This window comes from Hippopotamus amphibius, chromosome 3 (assembly GCF_030028045.1).
Source record: "Hippopotamus amphibius kiboko isolate mHipAmp2 chromosome 3, mHipAmp2.hap2, whole genome shotgun sequence".
Classification (NCBI taxonomy): Eukaryota; Metazoa; Chordata; class Mammalia; order Artiodactyla; family Hippopotamidae; genus Hippopotamus; species Hippopotamus amphibius.
Window position 1 is genome coordinate 35,746,122 of NC_080188.1, and position 22,679 is coordinate 35,768,800.

Genomic DNA, 22,679 nt, shown 5'->3' on the forward strand with positions numbered 1-22,679 from the left:
CCATCATCAAAAAATCTACAAACAATAAATGCTGGAGAGTTTGGAGAAAAGGGAACCTTCCTACACTGTTGGTGGGAAGGTAAATTGGTACAGCTACCATGGAGAACAGTATGGGGGTTCCTTAAAAAACTAAAAATAGAGATACCATATGATCCAGCAATTCCATTCCTGGGCATATATCCAGAGAAAACCATCACTTGAAAAGATAAATGCATCCCAATGTTCACTTCAGCACTATTTACGATAGCCAGGATATGGAAGCAACCTAAATGTCCATCAACAGAGGAATGGATAAAGAAGATGTGGCACATATATACAATGGAATATTACTCAGGCGTAAAATAGAATGAAATAATGCTATCTGCAGCAACATAGATGGATCTAGAGATCACCATACTAAGTGAAGTAAGTGAGACAGAGAAAGACAAATATACGATATTGCTTATTTGTGGAATCTAAAAAAATACAATGAACTCATCTAAAAAAACAGAAATAGAGTTACAGAGGTCGAAAACGCACTTCTGGTTACCAGAGGGTAAGATGGAGGAGGGTTACATTGAGATTGACAATTACACACTACTGTATATAAGATAGATAACTAATAAAGAGCTACTGTATAGCACAGGAAACTACTCACTACTCTGTAATGGCCTATATGGGAAAAGAATTTAAAAATAAGAGTGGATATATGTATGTGTATAACTAATTCACTTTGCTGCACACTTGAAACTAACACAACATTGTAAATCAACTCTACTCCAATAAAAATTTTAAATTTAATTTATTAATTTTAATTTATTCACCTGAAATTTATTCAGATGAATTGGTATTAGCATCTTAACTTTATCAAATGCCAAAATCTAAATGAGTAAGGATCTTAAATCTACTTTTCTTATGGCTGTGTAATATTCCACTGTATATATGTGCCACATCTTCTGAAATTGAGTTATTTGTAGTGAGGTGGATGGACCTAGAGTCTGCCATACAGAGCAAAGTAAGCCAGAAAGAGAAAAACAAATACCGTATGCTAACTCATATATATGGAATCTTAAAAAAATGGTACTGGTGAATGTAGTGACAGGGCAAAAATAAAGATGCAGTTGTAGAGAATGGACTTGAGGACACAGGGGCCGGGGGTGGGGATTGGAGCAAAGTGGAAGCTGGGACCATGCAAGAGAATAGGATTGACATATATACACTACCAAATGTAAAACAGATAGCTAGTAGGAAACTACTGCATAAAACAGGGAGATCAACTTAATAATAGGCGGTGACTTAGAGGGTTGGGATAGGGAGGGTGGGAGGGAGTCGTGGGAGGGAGGGGCTATGGGAATATATGTATAAATACAGATGATTCACTTTGTTGTACAGCAAAAACTGGCACAACAATGTAAACTACTTTTCAAGAGATTCAGTTGATATGTAGATATTTTTGGTGTATATTTTCTACTAATGAATTCTGGAATTAATTTTGTTTTTGTTTATAGTTCCAGAAATCATATTTATATTATTAATCTTGTTATTAACTCTGCTGTTACTGAATACAAAATATTTTCTGCTCTTTGGCGAGTGAATCTAGTCCAAGTTGGTTGGGATATTTGGATGAGTTCTACAAAGTACCCTAATATGTAGTAGCTCCTCAGATTCCTAATCTATTCCTCAGAATGCTGTTTTCCCTTTTTCCTTACTGAATGTCACTGTGGGTTTTGTTGTCCCTTTCTCTTGCACCAAGTGGTGATAAAAACTTTACGTTGCAAGAGTAATTCACAAGATCGTAAGAGCCCTGGTGAAGACTGAAAGAGTAATGTTTGTCAAAAGTAAAGTAACTTGACTTCTTTCAGCTTCTGGCTTTTCTCATCAATAAAATTAGGATAGCCATTCCTGCCCTCACAATGCGTAAAGTTATTAAGTGACTCAAAAATATCACATTTTTAATAATGTTTCAATACTATTGAGAGTTTAAAAGTAAACTGATTTGAGGCTAATATCTTAATTCTCAGCCTTCATTTTTCTAATTTTTAAACTACTGGCTGGGACTAGATATCTAAAAAACAACTTTCAGCCTTAGAACCCTGCAAACATTAATTATAAGGTATTTACTGACTATCTGGGACTAGATTTAGATTCATTTTGAATTTTTTTTAAATATCCAGAGCTGGATCCTTAGAACCTAGTAATAGGCATCAGTCAAAAATATATTTCTCAAGAGCAAATGGATGACATTTTCCACAAGAAATTTGATTGTAGTCAAATTGTGTTTCCAACATCAGCTTCTCTTAGCAATTCTCCCTTTCTCTGCCTTTCACTTCTATTCTTATCTATTTTTAATCTTTTTTATACCAGCTCCTTTGAAAGCATTTAAAAGGAACTTGTTATTGGTTTACAAGTATACTGAAAAGTCACCACTTGTTAGATTGTAAGCTTCCCTAAGGCAGAGATCAGTTCCTCCTTTTTAACATTCATAATAGTATCACCAAATCCAGTTTCTCTGAGGATTAAAGAAAATGATCTACTAGATGACTATTCACATAGTACATGTTCAGTAACTGTTAGGTATTATTATCGTTTTTACTTATTTCTGTTTTCACATCTCTGAGGGCCTTGCACATAACAAATGCATTCAGTGGATCTAATATATAAATATGCGTATGTAGTCTAATACACTCTGAGAGGACTCTGCCTTTGTTGTTTTATTTAGCAACTGGAAGTGCCACATGGTTGTTACATAGTGGTGACAAATCATTATGACAGGGATACATCCTAGATGAACCAGATGAAATGTTGACTTTGTTACCAATAATAACTTTTAAAATTACTATTTTTACTAGAAGCTATTACTAATAGATTCACAAAAGAGTCAACTAATAGCACCATTTTCTTTTAAAAGACTAAATTAATAGTTTGAAAGATTTTACAGATCCATCAGTGGAATGGAAAGTTAATATAAAATAAAAGGGCATCTCAGTTTCTGCAGCACCTATAGATATTGTATTTAAGTACTTGAATCATAATGTGGCTAGTGAAAGCATTTTATGAATTATTGACATTTTCAATCTACACACTTCAGGATGAAATTCATTAGGAGGTGATAATTTTGGAAACACATTATATAAAGCCATTGTAATACAGAGTGCTTGAACAGCACGTTTATTCAGAGATTCAGTGATGCACGGGTATGATTTGAAATACATAATTTAGAAGTTGAGCTGCAGAGATTACCTTTGTCTTTCATTAAATAAAGGATTAGCACTTTATTTACTGAAAGAGACAGATGTCTCTCAGAATTTTTGATATACCAAAAAATTAATAAGCTTCACAGATCTTTTTGTTTCTGTTTATCGAAGTGCTTCTGTATTTTCTTGGTGGATGTGAAATGGAAGAATAAAGAATTTTCCCTGCTTCAGAATAACAATTAACAGGACATGAGGTATTCAGCACTAGTTTGTTTCCGGTGATAAGAAATATCTCTTTTCCTTGGCCAAGAAATGAGGAACTCATTTTTTTCTATTATTTTATCTTCTCTGGAGATATGCTTTGCATCACCATTCTTAGGCTTGATAGCACTGAAAAGTATGACATTCAATTCCTTTCTTTGAAAATACCACAGAGCAATTCATCATTGCATGGAGGCATAAGAAATGTTAATTGAGCTCTTTCAGTGTGCTGGGCATTGAAGATGCAACAATGAATAAGATCAAAACTTGGATTTGAATTCCAACTCTACTACTTATTAACAAAAGAGCCATGCATCTTTGTACCTGTTTTGTCATTTGACAAGTTAAGATAATGAGAATATCTACCTATAAGGTTGCTGTGAGATGATTAAATTAGTATCATATGCAATATGTGGCATATGGTACATGCTTAATGAATGTTAGTTTTTATAACAGACACAGTGCCTGCCCTTAGGAAGATTCCGTTTATGATATTTGTCTCTGCTAAAGTACACTCCTGCTTGGATTTGGTGATAGAAAGGAAATGGAGAGCAAGAAACTGTGTTTCACTGAGTTTACATGTTGTGAGAACCAGTGTATGATATTAGACAAATGATAGGATGCTGCCACTTACCAACGTTGACCTTAGTCAAATCCTTTAACCTTTTGAGTTTCAGTTGACTTATCTCGAATATGGTAGTAACTAGCACCATATCACAGTGTTGTTTAAAGAATTAAAGCAAGTGATTCATATGAAAAAATTTTAACTTAGAAAGTACTATACTAATATAAAATATTACTGTGAATTTTTGGTTATCGACTTATAGATGATTTTGTTTGTAGATAGTGCACTGGCAAATTTTCATCAAAGATTGATTTGTTTATTACTTAGTTTGCCTTTCTGCCATCTCTTTAACTGCCCAGCTGGCCTGTAATAAGTGTACCCAAATGTATTTTAATAGTCTAAGCCAAATGTAACCAAGAAAATAATTTTGTTCAAAATACTACTACATTTCAGTGATAAAAATATTTGTTTATAAATTATTTAATATTTCATTACTATCTTATGCTCCTCATAAATGTCTTATTTATATATTACAGAGATCTAGAGGCATCATTGTATTATAACATTCTGCTCATTTGGAATGTTTAAATTGTAGATAGAAAATGTGTTGTATGACTTGCAGTTTAAAGAAAAGAAATTTTAAGCTACATTAGAATTAGAAACAATTTCATAGTTCTTAGTTATAGCAATTTAGTTCTAACAATTTTTGGCATGCAATAATTTTATTTCTCTGTAATTTGCAATACAACTTGAAAAAACTTGGCAATGCATGCATATGCTCTCTCATCCATACCTTTTCTAATTAGAGAACACAATTCAAAAGTATTGCATATAGTACAGATATAGACAGAACTAATATAGAACTGATAACATCTTATTTTTCTAAACAATAACATGACTATATGATATCTATTTTATTAACTGTTGGGAAATGAAGGGAAAATTTACTAGTCTTTTTTTTTTCCTGTTTCTTCCTTTTATACAGAATACAATTACCCTTCATTTGAATTTGTCATTTACTCTAACCACAGGATATAGCTTGTGACATTAAATTTGACAAAGGACAACAAGGAAATCACTTTAAGGAAATATATAAACATATTTATGGAGGTTGAATGGACAGTAAAAATAGTTTGGGGATTAAAAATGAAGAGAGAAGGAGAGAAACTGGTTCCAAGGATGTGTGGAAATGAACAATGGCAGCTATAATGTGAAATTCAGGATATTGGACCAGACTAAAAGACAAGAGATCCTGAAAAAGGCCTAACGGAGTTGTCATCATACAATTCATTTATTTATGATCTCATAACAGAGAGGAGAAAAGGGAGTATTTTCTACTTGTGTTTTTAGATTGTCACAGACTGTTTTATAGCAACAAATTTTTCTTGCCAGTATAACCCTCAAGACCATTCATATGCTTTTTCTTCTTTTCCTTTTTTTATCTGGTTTTACATTTAATGAGTTGAAGATAAAAATTGCTTATAAATTTAAATTTCCTCCCCACCCACTAAAATATTCAAAGACGTCATGCAGATATGCATTGCACGTATGATTCTATATAGCAAATCCAGATTCTCTTTTGCCATTTTTTTTTTCTTTTTACTACATGCTTAAAATATCTAAAAGCAGAATTAATCACCTCTATGTGGATTCTGTATTAATTCAAAAGCAGTTCATTGAGTACATATTACGTTCCAGGCATTGTGAGCTCGTGAAGGATGCAGTGGTAAGCATGTGTTTTGTATGCAGGCAGTTTGTTTGTTTGCATGTTTTTTCAGGTGAGGGAAGTTTCTGGAATCAGAATTAGATGATGGACAATGACTGGCCAATCCTAAATGTTTCTAAGCTTTTCAGTGACGAATTGTGTTTGCCTTGCCAGTTTTTGTTATGGGAATATGATTTGTGTGTACTTATTTCAACTTAAATTGTAGAATTGCTTTACTTTAGTCTTGAAAATAGCAAATAAATGATGAACGAGACATAGACAAGACCATATTAATTTTCTCTGAAGTAGAACTGCCTAATAAATCTTCATTTTGAGTCACCAGCAGTAACAGAGGCACATTTTACTTATGCTACAGTTTATGCCAGTTTCTTCATATTAGACCAGGACCAGAGAATTAAAAGTTAAATTTTACCTAATAACAATTGAGAAAAAAAAGAGGTAAAAGTTCTTTAAAAAATAAGTGCCCATTAAATTGTAAGATAGTATTTACAGATTATAATAAATACCTTATCAAAACTTTGTACCATATATTCCATATTCTTCATTAAGTATTTGTTAGGGGAATACTAGTCACCAAGAAGTTAGGGCAATTGCACTCTAAGATGAAGAATTTTATGTGGAATAAGACTAAAGTTGTGAGTGTACATTTTATGTTATAGAATATAAATACCTTCATATAAATCCAAAGGATATATATTTAGAGCTGTTTCAAGGAATGAAATTAGTTCTAGGAATCCCTTTATAGGCAAGTGCTTGAAAAATGTCAATTTTAGTGTAAGATTCCACTCCCAACTTCCACATTTGCTGTACAGTGGGCTCAAATCCAAACTTCTGAGACTATTGGTTAAGTAATTTTTAAGGTGCTTAGTTATGCTTCTTCTAGTTGTCAGTCTGAACTCAGATTTGTTTCTAATCTAGTCATAGCATGAAGTACATCTCTTAGGTAAAGCTTTTAACTGACCTATAATGAGGCATACAGTCCAGTGAACACTACAGTTACTTGGTAAAGATAAATTGAGGATGATGATAAATTATAACAGTATAATTAATCATTATATTATAATATATAATTATTATAGTTAAATTAATAATTATTATATATTATAAAAACATTTTTAAGAGTTGCAGAAATATTGTTAAAAATAAGATTTGTAAATTAATGAGATAAGGAATCTTAAAAAGATATCCCCATTTACAACTTCCTAAGCGTAACTTTTCATATATACCATTTTTGTCTTCTAACACATGTGATATTGAGCTCTCCAAAAAGTCAATGGAGAAAAATGAGTGTGATTTTGCCCATAATTGAAGACATGAGCTTAAGTCAAAAATCTCACTCAAAAGTGACTATCCAAAAAGTTATTGCTCCCTTGTTTTCCTAGAGTTTTATTTATTGTGCATAGTAGCTCAATTTATCCCTTCCACTGAAATTATCTTAGATTTATATCACTTGTAATCTGTGATTTTTTTTTATTTTTAAATTTTTTGTGATCATTGCTTTTATGTATGTATGTGTGTATATTATTATTATTATTATTATTATTATTATTATTATTATTATTTGGCTGCGTTGGGTCTTCACTGCTGCGTGCGGGCTTTCTGTAGTTGTGGTGAGCAGGAGCTACTCTTCTTTGAGGTGCATGGGGTTCTCATCATGGTGGCTTCTCCTGTTGCAGAGCATGGGCTCTAGGCACATGGGCTTCAGTAGTTGCAGCACACGGGCTCAGTAGTTGTGCTTGTGGGCTCTAGAGCGCAGGCTCAGTAGTTGTGGTGCTCGGGGCTTAGTTGCTCCACAGCATGTGGAATTTTCCCAGACCAGGGATCGAACCCACGTCCCCTGCATTGGCAGGTGGATTCTTAACCACTGTGCCACCAGGAAAGTCCCTGTGATTTTTTTTTTTTAAGTTTGTGTTATGAACCCATTCTTTCCTGGCTGTTTCTCTCTTTTTTTCCCATTGATCTTTTTTTTTTTTTCTTGTTATGATCTAGGCAGATTGTCTCTGATGAGACAAATGTTTATAAGATAAAGAAGATCCTGCTTGATTAGTTTCATGAATATGTTATAATTTCCCTGAGTTTTCCCTGGCTTGTATTAATCAATACCTTAAAATAATAATGGAATCTAATTTGAAAGATACATAGCCATAACATGTTTGAGGATATCAATTTATTCTTTTAAGAGTTTGTTGAAAGACACACTTAAGAATTTCAGAAAACCCCAGGGCTGGTGGCTCATTATTTATATCAGTCTTCAGATACAGATTTTTCTGAAAGACAGTATTTTTCCATAATAATATAAAATATTGATGAGTAGGAGGAAGAAAAGTTTCTTCAGTAAGGATTCTAAATATATTTATTCAGGATGGGAGCATTCCCTGTTAATGAGTCACCTCATGAGGTACATTTCTTATAAGACTGACTATAGAAAATATTAGGCCTTAGGAAGTAAGTCACAGAGTAGTTCCTTCTGAAGAAATCAATCCTTGAGATGGGTAAAAAGTGAGACTATTATATCAAATAGTGGTATAAACTATAATATTTAATAAAGGAGACTATCCAAACTATCTGAAAGCTTTCTATGTATAATTACCAACCTGTCTTTCAAATGGAAAATATTTGTGTTATTATTATGAATATTGTATTTCTTGTGTCTATAGTTTGGAATGGTATGTTTATTCAATCTTAGCTGGGTTAACTTTTGCCTTATTTTTTCCAAGATTGTACTGTATTTTTAAGCTTAAAATGTGATTGTTTCTTAAAAAATAATTTTATAGAGGAATGGGTTTTTTAAAAATAACATAATGTTCAATAAAACAAGTATGAGTGAAATAAATTATTTACTTTCAGTTTGGAAGAGGTGAATAAAAAGTGCTTGGCCAATATCGTACCATTAATCTATTCTCTTTTCTCCTTTCTCTCTTTACTTCTCTCTCTCCAATAGAAGTGGAACAAAAAGGTAATTAAATACCTTTCATAAATTATATACTATTTATAGGCTAAGTTATTTAACAGTTTAACATCTAGTTAAAATAATTTTGTTATTAATTCTTATCTATTTTATGAAAATTTATTTACTACTTCTGCTGCTCAACTTCACTTTAATCTGTTGTACTGACCAGTGCTGGTTTGATTTTTTTTTTTTGTCCTAAAACAGTTTAATAATGTAAAATTTTCAACCGTGCATTTTATTCCTCTTTATTTTTAAATAAATAGTTAGAAATCCAGTAGATGGTGATGGATAGTGACTGTTTTAGATTTGTTTTTATTTCTATACTAGATAATTTTCCATGGTTCTGGTATGGTTCCCCTGTTCCTTTAATTTTTAACTATTAGGGGAAAAGGGGAGATGGTTTTCTGAAATACCTTAAAATAAATTGCTTTAGTAACCAAGGGCTGATTAGTAACTAACATAAAGTTTATATACAATTTTGACAATAATACCTACCCATCCTTTATAATTATAGACATCATATTAGAATCCTGAGAAGTTCTTCTAATAATCAATATTATTGAGTATAATTTGATGATGGCTCTTTATCCTTGCTCTGGAAGATTTTGATAGTTAACTTTTCCCCTAAACTTTTCATTTTTCCAAAATTAAAACTTTGGGCATTTTAATAGTGTACTTTCTTTTTTAATAACCTACAAACCCTAGCTGAATTTTGTCTTCCATTGGATATAGGTTTTGTTTTCCATTGGATATAGGTTTATAGTTGCTGTTAAAGAGCTAATCACTAATATCAAGAGAATAATACTTTAATAATTAAAATATGGGTCAACATCCAAATTTCTTGTGGTCTCCTAATTTCTCCTCCCAATACACTTCTAATCATTTCAAACATAACAGTGGACTGTATGATCGTTTTTCAGTGTGTTTGCTCTGCAAAAATAGTGGAGCGCGGTTTCCCATAGCAGGTTCAGCAGAACATTACATCCCATGAGGCTCTGTAGAAAGGGTTCCATGATCAAATTAGTTTGTGAAATTTGCTCACCCTCCCCACTTCTACCTTGGAAATTCACTAATGTACCTCAGCTATTAGAATCCTGATATTATGTTTAACATGATATTTCTTAAACACATGGCTAGGGATCCCTGTTTTCTTTCTGTGTAATATGTGGCTAAACCACTTAACAGGTGCTTCAAGGACCTCCCTTTGGGAAACATTGCCTTTTAGCCCCTTCATTACAGATGAATCAGCCAAGCTTTCTTTACCATTACTCACATGATGTGCTACTGAATCATACTAAAAATCAAGTGAATCAGATAATTCCTACCCATTTTCAGTCTGAAGTATGAGCAGCAAAATATTGTAGCAAGTAATCTTGTTTTTTAATGTTCTTCTCATGTAACAGTAAAAGGTACATGTTTTTAAGTTCCAATACTACTGTATTTAACAGGACATTTTTAACTGATTAAAATCTAGATCTTGGGTTCTTCTCTGTAACCTTTCACCTTTTCTTCTTTCCTTATTCCTTCTTTCCTTTCTTTTTCTTCCTTTCTCTTTTTCCTTCCAGTATCCATCCATCACTCATTTTTAATTGTGTGGGTTGCATGCTCTGTGTGTGCTATAGCAGCTTTAAGAGCTTTTGTCCTAGAAGATTCAGTGGCCTGTATTGCAGGGCTCTTCCCTTACTATTATATTTTAATTACTACAGTATTTTCTTTTGCTTTTTAATGATAAGTACAGAATAGTTAATAGCATCAGAGTTAAAACAATATTTTTAAAAACTTCCAAATAAGATATATAAAATCATCACGTATGAGCATTTATATTTGTTATATGTCTATAGAATACATAGATATGTCACATTTATATATATAGCATATCCAAAATTATTGCAACACACTTGCAAAGGTAAAAAAGCAAAGGAAAGCACAGCCACTCATTAAAAGGCCAAATTTTTTCAGCTAATGAAATCAAAATGATTCTGAACAAATATCAAAATTAATGTGGAAGACTACTTTATGTTCTCAGAAGAATACAGCACAGTAATTAAGTGGTGGTGGGTATTTCTTGTTAGAGTTGGATTCCATTTGGTAAAAAATAAGAATATATGACAAAATATTAAAATTAATACATTTATTATTTTGACTCTTTCCCTTCTGACAGTTTTTCTTTGTCCTGGACTACTAAAAGGAGTGTACCAGAGTGAACATTTGTTTGAGTCCGACCACCAATCTGGGGCATGGTGCAAAGACCCTCTGCAGGCTTCTGACAAGATTTATTATATGCCCTGGACACCCTACAGAACTGATACCCTGACTGAGTACTCATCCAAGGATGACTTCATTGCTGGAAGGCCAACTACCACCTACAAGCTCCCTCACAGGGTGGATGGCACAGGATTTGTAGTGTATGATGGAGCTTTGTTCTTCAATAAAGAACGCACCAGGAACATAGTAAAGTTTGATTTGCGGACTAGGATAAAGAGTGGAGAGGCTATCATAGCAAATGCCAATTACCATGATACCTCTCCTTACCGTTGGGGAGGCAAATCTGACATAGACCTGGCAGTGGATGAGAATGGGCTATGGGTAATCTACGCAACAGAGCAAAACAATGGTAAAATTGTCATTAGTCAATTGAATCCTTACACCCTACGGATTGAAGGGACTTGGGACACTGCATATGATAAAAGGTCAGCTTCCAACGCATTTATGATATGTGGGATTCTGTATGTGGTCAAATCTGTATATGAAGATGATGACAATGAGGCCACAGGGAATAAGATTGACTACATTTACAACACCGACCAAAGTAAGGATAGTTTGGTGGATGTACCCTTTCCCAATTCATACCAGTACATAGCAGCTGTGGATTACAATCCCAGGGACAACCTTCTTTACGTCTGGAATAACTATCATGTCGTGAAATATTCTTTGGATTTTGGACCTCTGGATAGTAGATCAGGTAAGTTTGACTTTTGATTATACTTTAAGGGGGAATATTTACAGCTCGCTCTTAGTATGTTTATGTATATTTTGATTAGACGTCTTTTTATGGCCTTTCTTCTTGCCTGTATATTGAAACTTATTCATTGTCTTTTCAGCTAAAAATTGTTGCTTTTAATCACTTTCAAAGGTAAAATAGTATAGGCATAAGAAACTGACTCTTCCTCCTCTGTGCAGCTTGTCTCCAACCTTCAGCCCATCTTTGAAGGGCATTTTCATTATCAGCTAGTAGTTCTTTGTATTGTGAAGTACACAAAACCTTTGTGAAAATAGCATGCCATTCCGTCTAATTAATTGTGACATGCCCTGTGAAGTGCTCTCCACTTGGAAAATGTCAAAGGGTTGGCTCGATATAATGTTTCAGAAGCACTACACCATATATTCAACTCACTGAGAACATCATATATGATCATCCCTACTGGGAATATTGTCAGGTTGATTGTACATACGTCTGAGTGTATCTAATTGATATATACAGAAAAATATTCATAACTGATACAGACAAAAAATAGATCTTAATTTTGTAAGAAACAGCAGAACCCAGCTTTGAAAAAAATGAGATAAGCTTTAATTTCTATTCTTTAAAAGTGTATTTTTCCTCCCTAGGACATACTGTTTGCTTTTAATATTATTTAAAAACAGTCATAAATTGCTTTATCTTTTACATTTTTATTTGCACAACTGAGCAGAATTATCTTGGTCTAGAAGTTAAATTATTTTAACTGGTAATAATATTGTTCTTCCTGATAAAATATAATGGAAAAGTAAGATATAGATGTCTGAATTTTGATAGTAACATAGCAATTCAGAGTTTAATTTTTTTCTCCTAGTGCTTATATGTTAATATTTCTTATTTTCTGCACTGCTTTTACCTTGCTTTTACTAGCATGTCATTCTGCTTACTAACTTATTTCATTATATATATATCTTCATACACAAGTAGATTCTAAGAGCCATATGGCTAATAATCTTGCCTTACCCATCTTTTTATTATTTTTCATCTGACCGTTATTTCTGCCTTCTTAGATGCTAGTGCAATATATTGCATATAGAAAATAAAGGCTCAATAATTCTTTGTTGAATGAATGAATGAAGAGATGGATAAATGAATGCCTTTCCACTTCTCACTGTGATAGAATGTCAAATTGGGTGGCATTTTCTCTAATCCTTGAGAGGCTGCTGTAAGAGTGACAGCAATTCTTTCCATGGCCAGCAATGCTGATATTATGTTGAATTGCTTTTTGTGGAAGGAGAAGCCTAATATGCAACAGCAGCAAAAGCAATTTCTCCTTACTAAGTCCTCAAAAATCTCCTAGACCTGGCTAACCTCTGTACAGGTAAGGTTTCTCAATCCAACACATGCTTCAATTATAAACCTAAATAAATCAGCTGGAATATTCTGGGAAGACAATTCTTTCAGATCTGTGATAGTTCTTAAACCAAAATTCATATTTTGGCAGTGAAAACTCTATTGATGAGTGGTTCTTAGCCTTTTTTGACTTTTAATTGGAACTGGAGTAATTTCTAACTGCCTCCAAAGAAATAATACATAATAACTCATCATCTTTTGATATTAGTGAATAAGGTACAGTAACATATTTTAATTTTATTTATTGGAAAGATCATGCATAATTTTTTATTTAGGATAATAGGTAGGTTAAAATTAATTAGCATTCCAGATTTCGATTTGATGGACTGAAGCAAATTCTTAGCTTAGTCTGTATAAATTATCCTCAAAGAAAAAGATGATACCATAGCCCCATGTATTTAGAGACCTGCCAAAAAGAAAATATTTCTAATGTATAGTAATAAAATTATATGTGTGTATCCATATATATGAAGTCGTTGTAGTTGTGGACAGAAGGAGAACTATACCATTCATTTAATTTTGTTTGTTTGCTTATGGGAGTTAAATTATGAGACATTTTGCCCACTTGTCCTAGTGCTCATATTTGTTAAAAGGATGTTTGTAAAGTGGCAAACACTGAGAAATGGTAAAGTTCAGCTTTTGAAACAAATTCCTAACTTAAGCGAGGAGATTCAGTTTTCACTCACTTTAAATGACAGTGAAGATCTCTTCTGTTTTGCAAAGAGTAAGATTTCAGCTGTATTAATTTTGCATATATAATCACAAGAAAAAGTATCAGTTTTCATGCATCAATGCTCAAATTAAAAAGCTAGTACTTTGGTGTGGACTCACTGCAGTTTAGAGGTAGAAAGAATGTGTAGAATAATAATGTGTACATTTTATGCATAGATATCGAGAATTTCAGTTAGCATTAGTGGAGGATGTTCACCTTATTCTACACAGTTTCAACTGAGTGTTTTTCTATAGTATAAATTACTTTGACATTTATCAAAGAAATTTCCTTTAGTAAATTCTTATTCTGGATTTTCTTACGTGTCTATGTATGGAAACCAACTTACTATAAATATGTTAGGGTCAAAAAGACTGATTCTAAGTCCATAGATCTAAAGTATATTTTCTGTTGCCATCTGTTAGAAGCAAGCTGAGTATTTTTGCTCTGATTTCAGCTGAGCTCTAATCATTGAAAAGTCACACTTTTGACATTTTTATGTAAAGGGGTATCTATGTTTTACTTCTACTGAATATTACTATTCTGTAATACTCTGAGACAAATATATCCTCTCAGATGTATAAAGATCCTCAGGTGAAGCATCCGTGGAGGTAGCATACTGCTTCTGAACATGAGTCTGGGAGCCTGAAGGAGTTGTGTTTTAATTCTTCCTCTAGTGCTTGTTTGACTACAGGCAGGCTACTGAGCCTCTTTGTCTTAGTTTCCTCAACTATAGAATGGAAAAGAAAATAATACCTATCTCAGGAGATTATTGTTAGATTTTAATGAGATGATATATGTAATAGGCATAGCAAACTTAACATAAAATCTACATGCCAACACTACAAGGACCATTATTATCCACATGATCTGTTTGAGGGGCTTAAGGCACTACAGCATATAATTTACCTTAAAATTTCTCAGCTATTAAAATGCAGCCCAACTTGAGATTCATGCTCCCTTCTGTGATGCTAGTAGCGGAAAGTATGCTCACTGAAGCTGTGTGTCAAGATTCATTCATTTGATAGAAGTGATCTCGGTATCCCCATGTGACAGGCACGCTCCAGATGCAAATCTAATTTGTAGTTCTCATGATTAGATAATTACCATAGATCTGCACTCCAAAAAATTGCCTCTGTTTTTCAATGGTGAAATCATATACTGTGTCAAGATTTATTGAATAATTTAAGAAATAAATAAATGAATTATATATATATGTATTTGTATACATATATATATATATATATATAAAACCTTCTTATTCAGTGTATTACAGGAATGGGAGTATTAGTCCTAAAATTTGTTTTATTAAGATTACATGTATGCTTCTCGGGTAGTCCTCTTCACTATTTGCCACGCACTCCTATGATCTAGAAGTGTTCTGTCACCCCAGTTATTCCCCACCCACCACCCATACCTGCTTCTTCTCTTCACTCAGATTGTAGTGATATGTGGTAACCTAAAGGAACTTTAGTGTGTTAAGAAGTGTCAAAGCACTTTAACACCTAATGCACTTTCTTCCAAAAGAAGTAATTAGAGAAATTAGTAGTTTTACAATGGGAAAGAAAGTAAGCAACTGTTCAATGAATTTTATCTTCAGAACATATTCTCAAATTTTTCAGTTGATGAATTGCAGGAATTTTTTCAACTTAATGAAAATGAAAAGTGTATTATTCCATTAAATAACTTGTGTATTCAAGTGAATAGTGTATTCCTTTGAAAATACATTTTGGCTGCAGACAGGTGATTCAGTTTTGGACACCAGTATCAAAAATGCTTATAAGCATTAACACCTGAGGATAAAGTAAATATGAAAGTTCTATTTTTTTTTTTCTGAGCAAAGAACTAGCAAATCTAGAATTTTTCTCAAACGTACTTTTTTAACTGAGCCTTTTTCCAATCTTGTAAAATATCATAAAACTATACATTCATCATTGCCTTCAATTGACTATCTTTTGTAAGATATACATTAAAAACCTCCAAACAATACTTAGCTGTTTCATAAGTTATTTGAATGATTGTCACATTGGCATCATAAATCTAAAATTCTACCTGATATCCTGATATATCTGGTGTGAGGGAATTAAATAGTTGCTTTCCTTGCCTTTAGTTAACTGGTGTTGAATGACGTTCACTCTTGACTTCTTTCTCCCAAACCGCCTTGTGCTGAGTTCATTATTCATTAATAAATAGGAGATGTGAGGTATTTTCTTTGACACTTCCATTTTGTTTCTAAACTGTCCACTGAATAATGTAAACTTTCCTTGTCAAATATACAAATACTTTCCACTCTTTCCTACTGAAGGAAGAAGAAGTAGGCTCCGGCTGATATTAAGAATATACAAAGAAGCCCAGGGCCAAAAATTTCCTAAAATTAGTGTGTCTAACAGATTTCAACATCTGTTGGTTGAGATTTAGTGAAACACATCAAGCAGTCAGTATGAACACCAGATGATAAGGACATGTAGCTACTGTCTAGTGCCTGCTCTTCTGCTTCCCAAACACAATCCACATTTTCTTGAAAGCCATTTGAGATGATGTAAATGTAATCATTCTTGTCTATGCTGAAGATAGTAGAATCTAAAACAACAACAAAAAGCCTACACATAACAGTTTAACAGTGCAGATAAGGTGAACCTTCTGTCCTTATAATATGCTAATTAAGTGCATTTGTGTCTCCAGTAAAAGCTGTGGCTATGTAGTGATGAATAAGAACTTTAAACACACATGACACCTCGTTAAAATGTAATTTTCACATCATATATCTGAGCCCTTTACTTTGACAGCTGAGTAATGTGAGTGCTGGGCAGAGAATCTTGAACATTTTGAAACTGTCACGTGTTTAATAGGTAGCTGAATCTGTTTCCTGAGCAGTTTAGTTAAACATGTTGCACCCTAGTCACAAAATAGAGCCTGAAAGTAGTGGGGATTTTAAATCAAACTTGTCCTCAGCGTATGGGTTATGATTGCTTCACAGTTCCACTTGAGTTGCCACATTGTCTCTAAAGTTTAATGTACATCTTTCTTAGTAGCTGAGTGAACTTTACAGAAAGAAAAAATCGTCAGCTACTTGTTGCCTGTTTCATCCAGGTCTGTATTTTTATGCATCAGCTGTTTGCCTGTCTGCAGCGGCGGCCCCTCTTTTTCTCTCTGATGCTTCTTCGTTGCCTGTAGTGACAGCTGCTGCCTGAAGAGTATTGCTGCTGGTGATTTTTCAGGGAGCACAGCCAAAATTTGCAAAATTTGCAATAGCTATTCTATTGCCACTCAACATCAGCTGAATTCTCTTATGTTTGTTTTTACATTTCTTGTATTTTCCGTCTTCGTAATTGAAGGCTAAACCTTTCCTAGAATGACACCCTCTGCTTTTGGGGCTCTGAATATCAAAATCACAGTCCTGTACAAAGCACAGCTGGACCTGGCTCTTTACAGCTGAGCCCAGTGTTAGTCATTCATCCCACATCTAGGTGACCCTCTTAATAAAGGAGACAAGCTGCAAGGTTCACAACTGTTCCTAACTTATTAATTTTTTTCCTACAGCATGATGTCCCTGATAAATGTATAATTATTAGAACAGTAATCAAGATTATTTCTACATGTAGCTCACAGTCATAAAAGATGACTTACTTGTGAATAAGCTTCCCACTCACACCAGCTGTCTTTTCTGTAGCCATTTCACTGCTCATTAGCACGTCCACCAGAGGGCAGGCAGGTGGAACTGAAATAGTTTGGCTGCTCATTATTAGCACATCTTGTCAGGGTTGGCAGTAGTGATTAAAATGGGATTTCTAGTTACCGAGAGCTTCCACTTTAGAATGCTCTGCTCTATCCATATTAGCGCAAATAAGTGAGAGTTGACTTTATTATATAGCAAAGTCTGACATTTGCCTTATTCCTCTGTTTTTTAAAATTGTAGACAATGAACAAATACCTTAGAATAGGGTTGCCAAGCAAAAATATGAATGTAAGCAGAAAAGTATTTCCCTCAACTACTTTTCCACTGCAAAGCTAAATTCTCAGATAATAATGATTGATGACCAAAAACTCAAGATACCTAAATTACACGAATAATCTACCATTCTGTATAATTTTATGGGATGAGATGCTGTCAGATTTCCCTGAAAACAAATGGATATCTTTTTTGTTTGCTTAATGAGAATTCTGCCTGTTTTTCTTCATGCCCTTCAGTGGTACAAATTCATGGCCAAACTCTATGCATCCACTTACCCCAATGAAAATACAAATTAAAATTATCTAGTACTTTCTCTCTGAAGTATCATGTGACTGAAATATTTTAGCCTTAAAATTTGGATTTTTAAAACTAATGTTAGAAAAAACAGTTCTACCAAAAATATACACATGCAAGTGAAGTTAGGTATTTGTTGATTTCATGACTGAGAATTATCTCTTATGCTAACTTTTTAAATAAGAAGTGTCTTTCAAGAAACGTTTGCCTTTGAGAGAAAATGACACGTTATTTAGAAACACTTCAATAAAAATATAAAATAATCAACTTCAAAATTTTTAAAACAAAATTTCAAAGTCTATGATAATTTTGCTATATAGTACATATATTTATATAGTAAACAAAAAATTAGACTTTCATATTTTGTAGAGAAGATCCCTGAGAGAAATCTGAGACAAATAGTGGTAATAGTGGCGAGGGGGTTCCTGAAAATTAATTCTTTATTTTGATACAAAAAAATAAATCCTTCAACCTGTTTGTGGAGAGGAAGCTTGAAAGTGGAATTGGAAATATTAAAGTCAACGGTGAAAAGTGCAATTGAGACACAAAAGCAAACCTGCTGTAGAAAGCAGAAGCAGGGAGCCAAACTGGGCTTAAGTCAGAAGTCCAGTGATTCATTGATAGGTTCTTTCTTCCTCTCTTTCTCTCTTCTTCCTCCCTTCCTCACTTCCTTTCATTTCACTCAAGAGACATGTCTTGAGGTAGCTGAGGCCAAGCACTCTGGGGTTACAGCTGTGAACAGGGCAGGCATGGACCCTGCCCTCACGGAGTTTACAGAATAGTGGAGACAAGTAAGAAGAAACAGAAGGAGAAAGGGGGAGGGGTGTCAGAAAATAGTCAGAAAACAGCTACTGTTTGTCAGATGTTTTCTTTTCTGGCCTTTTGCATAGATTACTAAATTTAATCCCAACAAAAATCATGCAAAGAAAACATTATTCTCATTTCCAGATAAAGAAATATAGGATCAGAGACGGTAAATAACTCAAAGGCCACATACCTAGTCCAGAGTTGCAGTTACAATGTTAGTCTGCCTTTCTGCTATGTTGCATTGCCTCCATCAGTCATTAAAAAGAATACAGGTGCTATAACTAACGAGCAAGGAAAAAGCAGGAAGGCCACGTACAGATAGTAGAATATAAAAAAACAGGTAAAATGAAGTAGCAGATGCAAAACAGCAAAGCCACATCAAACTCATTTAGAATAAGGACAAGCAAACAGCCGCTAGTCTTATAAAGCACCTACTGGACACTGCCCTGCATCTGGCCATCTGGGCAGTGGGGTGGAGGGCCCTTCTTAGCATGGACCTTGCCCCAGTGCTTGGCAAACAATATCAGTGTATGCAACAGGATCAGTGTATGACAACAGAGTGGCTGGCAGATGGGCAGGCCTTCCTCCCTGGGTCTCTAGTCTCATTTGGCTGCAGACTGAGAGTGAGCAGTCTCCACTGCTTTGCTCTGTACTCCCCCTGCCCCCATCCCCGGCCGAGACCTGCTCCAGTAAAATAGAGACGCGGCAGTCTTGTCAGGAGGATGGTGTAGGTTGTAGGAGCTACAGAGGTTTCTGGAGAGGGCTTTGGAGAACTGAAGAGATGGTTCCCAGTCATTTCTGTTTTCACAAAAACAAAACAAACAAACAAAAAACACCTACCATCCCCTCCACATTGTACTAGGTTTCACACACATGCCTTAACCCTTAAAAAAATGCTACGAAGTACAGATTTGGAAACTAAGAATCAGAAATGTAAAATCATCTGTCCAGAGAAACCTAGTTTGTAAATGTAGATGTGGGCTTCAAAGAAGCTCAGGTTTATTTGACTAAATTATGAAGCTGAAACAGTTTATATTTACAATGAAAAAAATTATGGTACACACAAACATACAATAGAATGTGATATAATGGTGCATAGATTTGATGTGGGGGGGGTGGTGTATGCGTGTATGTGTGTGTGTTCCTGTTCCTAGAAATGCTTGAAGAAGCAGATTTAATTATTGGAGGGTTAGAAGACTTAGAAACTTTTACAGAAATTCTGAGCAATTTAAAAAAACTTTAGAGATTTGGGGACTGGCTGTTTATTAGGTTTAATTCTGCTTATATTATTTCCATTTTCTTAATCCAGATGTTTTGCTAGCAACACTTTTATGGTTACTATCTATGAGCAAGATTAACAAAATGGGGGAAAAGTAAAATGAAGAAAGAAAAGAAAGGAGTTAGTGAGGCAAGGAATGAGGGAAATAAATATTTTTTTCCTGAAAATAAATGGACAAGAAATGAATGAGGTCCCTTTCTTGAAAGGGAAGGTGATGAAAGAGCATGCATTTAAAAATGTTATTTTCCAAGACTGATTAAAAAATAACCTCAAGTGGTTAAAGATAAAATTAAAGACAAAGTATGGAATACTTATACCTTGCTGGTCGGAATATACATTGTTGTTAAGCGCTTTTGAGAGAAACTTGGCAATATCCAGTAGAGCCCATGTCTAGATGATTGGCATACCTTATATGCTAGCAAATCCACTTCTAGGTTTGCTCACTTGGAGAAGCTTTCTCACATGTGCACAAAGAGAGCAAGGTTTGTGTGTGGTTGCCCAAGTGACTAATAAGCAGCTGGAACAGGAGATATGAATGTGACATCTATCTTCACCGGCACCAGAGATTTTAAAATCCCTGGTCAGTGTTGAAGGTAAAAGGAAACATTATGTGATCAGTTATCCCTTAGAAAGAAATATAGCAAATCAAGTACTGATACCGATAAAATGATAAGTAAGAAAAGATCTTATCCTGAAATTTACTCTTTCTAGTAATATCATTCCATTTGGTCTCTAGCTGGATTAATAACTTAAAAAAGCCAGGATTACAATTTCCCAAAGGACCAACAACCTTTAACTCCTGTAACTCTTTCTCAGAAATCATTACCTTGTTAGTAAAAGAAGCTGTCTCTTGTCAGAAAAGGAAAATTTTCCTCTCAAATTTTAATTGAGTGTGACTTATAATAGTAACTATTATGTGTTTCAGCCCTGGCATTAAACAATTCTTGAAGAATTTGTTTTAAAATTATTTTTATACTGTCTTCAACTGAATTTTCTCCCTGAGTATGAATAGATTGACCTGCCACATATTCTGGATTCCTATAACAGCTTTTAGTATAATGATAATTTTTAAGCTTTCAGGAACATGTCAAAGCACTTCAAGGGATGAACAGGACTACTGAGTTGACTGATCATATTCCAAAGTTAAGAATTTGCAATGCCATGACACAGGTTCAAGTGCCCAGTTTTTGCAAACATGGAAAAGCTAAAATTTTCTAAACCTAATAGTGAGCTGGAAGACTTACATGTGAATTAAAGTGGAGGTTTTAGTTCTCTGATATACAAGTGAAAAAGATAAGTTAATCATAAGATATATGTGCCATAAATGTAATGAATTTCCAGAATATCACATAAAGAGTATAAAAAATAATTGTCTAGTGGAGTTGAATTGTATGTTGGGGTTAGAGTCTAAAATCATCTATTAAAGTAAAAATTAAATACAGTCAAACTTATTTTTAAAACTCCTGTAGTAGTATAAAATACAGTGCTTTAAAAAATATATCCCTATAGAGTACAGAGATAGTATTATTGTGCAATGTGTATTGTACATAATAAAAGGTACCTTTACAGAGTGTAATTTTATATTTTAATTACATAACAGAACTACATGAATTCATGTAAATTGAATGTAATATCTGGGATACAATTACTGTGTATTAAAAAAAGAGTTCCATAGTTATTTCTGTGTAAATTCTTCCCATGAGAACATTTTCCCCTAAGCAACACATATATTCTTGAATATATTGATTTGTATTTTTCCATTAAACTTGTACATAATTATTAGGTCACTTATTAAATGCCTCAACAGTACAACTAAGAAAGTTATGTGGCATATGAATATTTAATGATATGAGAAATGTTCATTATGTATTGCTAATTTAAAAAAAAAAAAACAGGTTTAAATGATTTGAAATTTAGGTCATTATATGTTTTTCTACTTTTGTTTATGTTTGAAAATTTTTATAAAGCTTTTTTAAATGATGTAGAATAGGCCTATTAATTATACTTAGTACATTTTTTAACAAACATAGGATCCAAAGTTTTAGTGGTAGTTACTTTCTTAATGGTTCAGATTTGAGCTTTTCTGGGTTTTCCCAAATTTCTCTAGTGAATATGTTGAGTCTTTGAAATATTTGAAGTAAATTTCTGAAAATTAAGCTAATATTCCACATGACTAGAGTGGCAATAATCTGTTTAGAATTCTTTCATAGACTGTAAAAAGGCCTTCTGTGTTCAGGACAGTTACCCGACTACCTAATTCCTGCCCCCTTGTGACTAGGACACACAAATAAGAAAGTTCTGAAGTCTTACTGAGAGAATGAAACTGTAAGAGAAGAGCCTCATTCTATGTCTAGCTTTTTTTTTTTTCTTTGCTAAGGAAGAAAATTTGTAGTTCTTAAAAGTATTGGGTATTCCTAGAAACTTTGCTTCTACCGCTTGATTACAGAGCCATAATATTATTTAGTTTAGTGGTACTTTATGTCAATTTTGACTTTTAAAGCATTGGTTTGCACCAGTTGTTTATAAGGACAGAAAATGGCAAGAGAAAAACATAAAAATAAAACCATGAATTTAAAAATACCCACATTGAA

General features: G+C 33.6%; 1 protein-coding gene across 3 annotated transcripts in view; it reads left to right on the forward strand.

Annotated features, from left to right (window-relative positions):
* Nucleotides 1-22,679, forward strand: part of ADGRL3 (adhesion G protein-coupled receptor L3) — a 415,454-nt gene that overhangs the window by 130,990 nt on the left and 261,785 nt on the right. For all 3 annotated transcript variants that reach the window (XM_057727606.1, XM_057727608.1, XM_057727607.1), the window contains exon 3: nt 10,837-11,637. In XM_057727606.1, the coding sequence (XP_057583589.1) occupies nt 10,837-11,637 (801 nt within the window). The remainder of the gene's footprint in view (nt 1-10,836; nt 11,638-22,679) is intronic.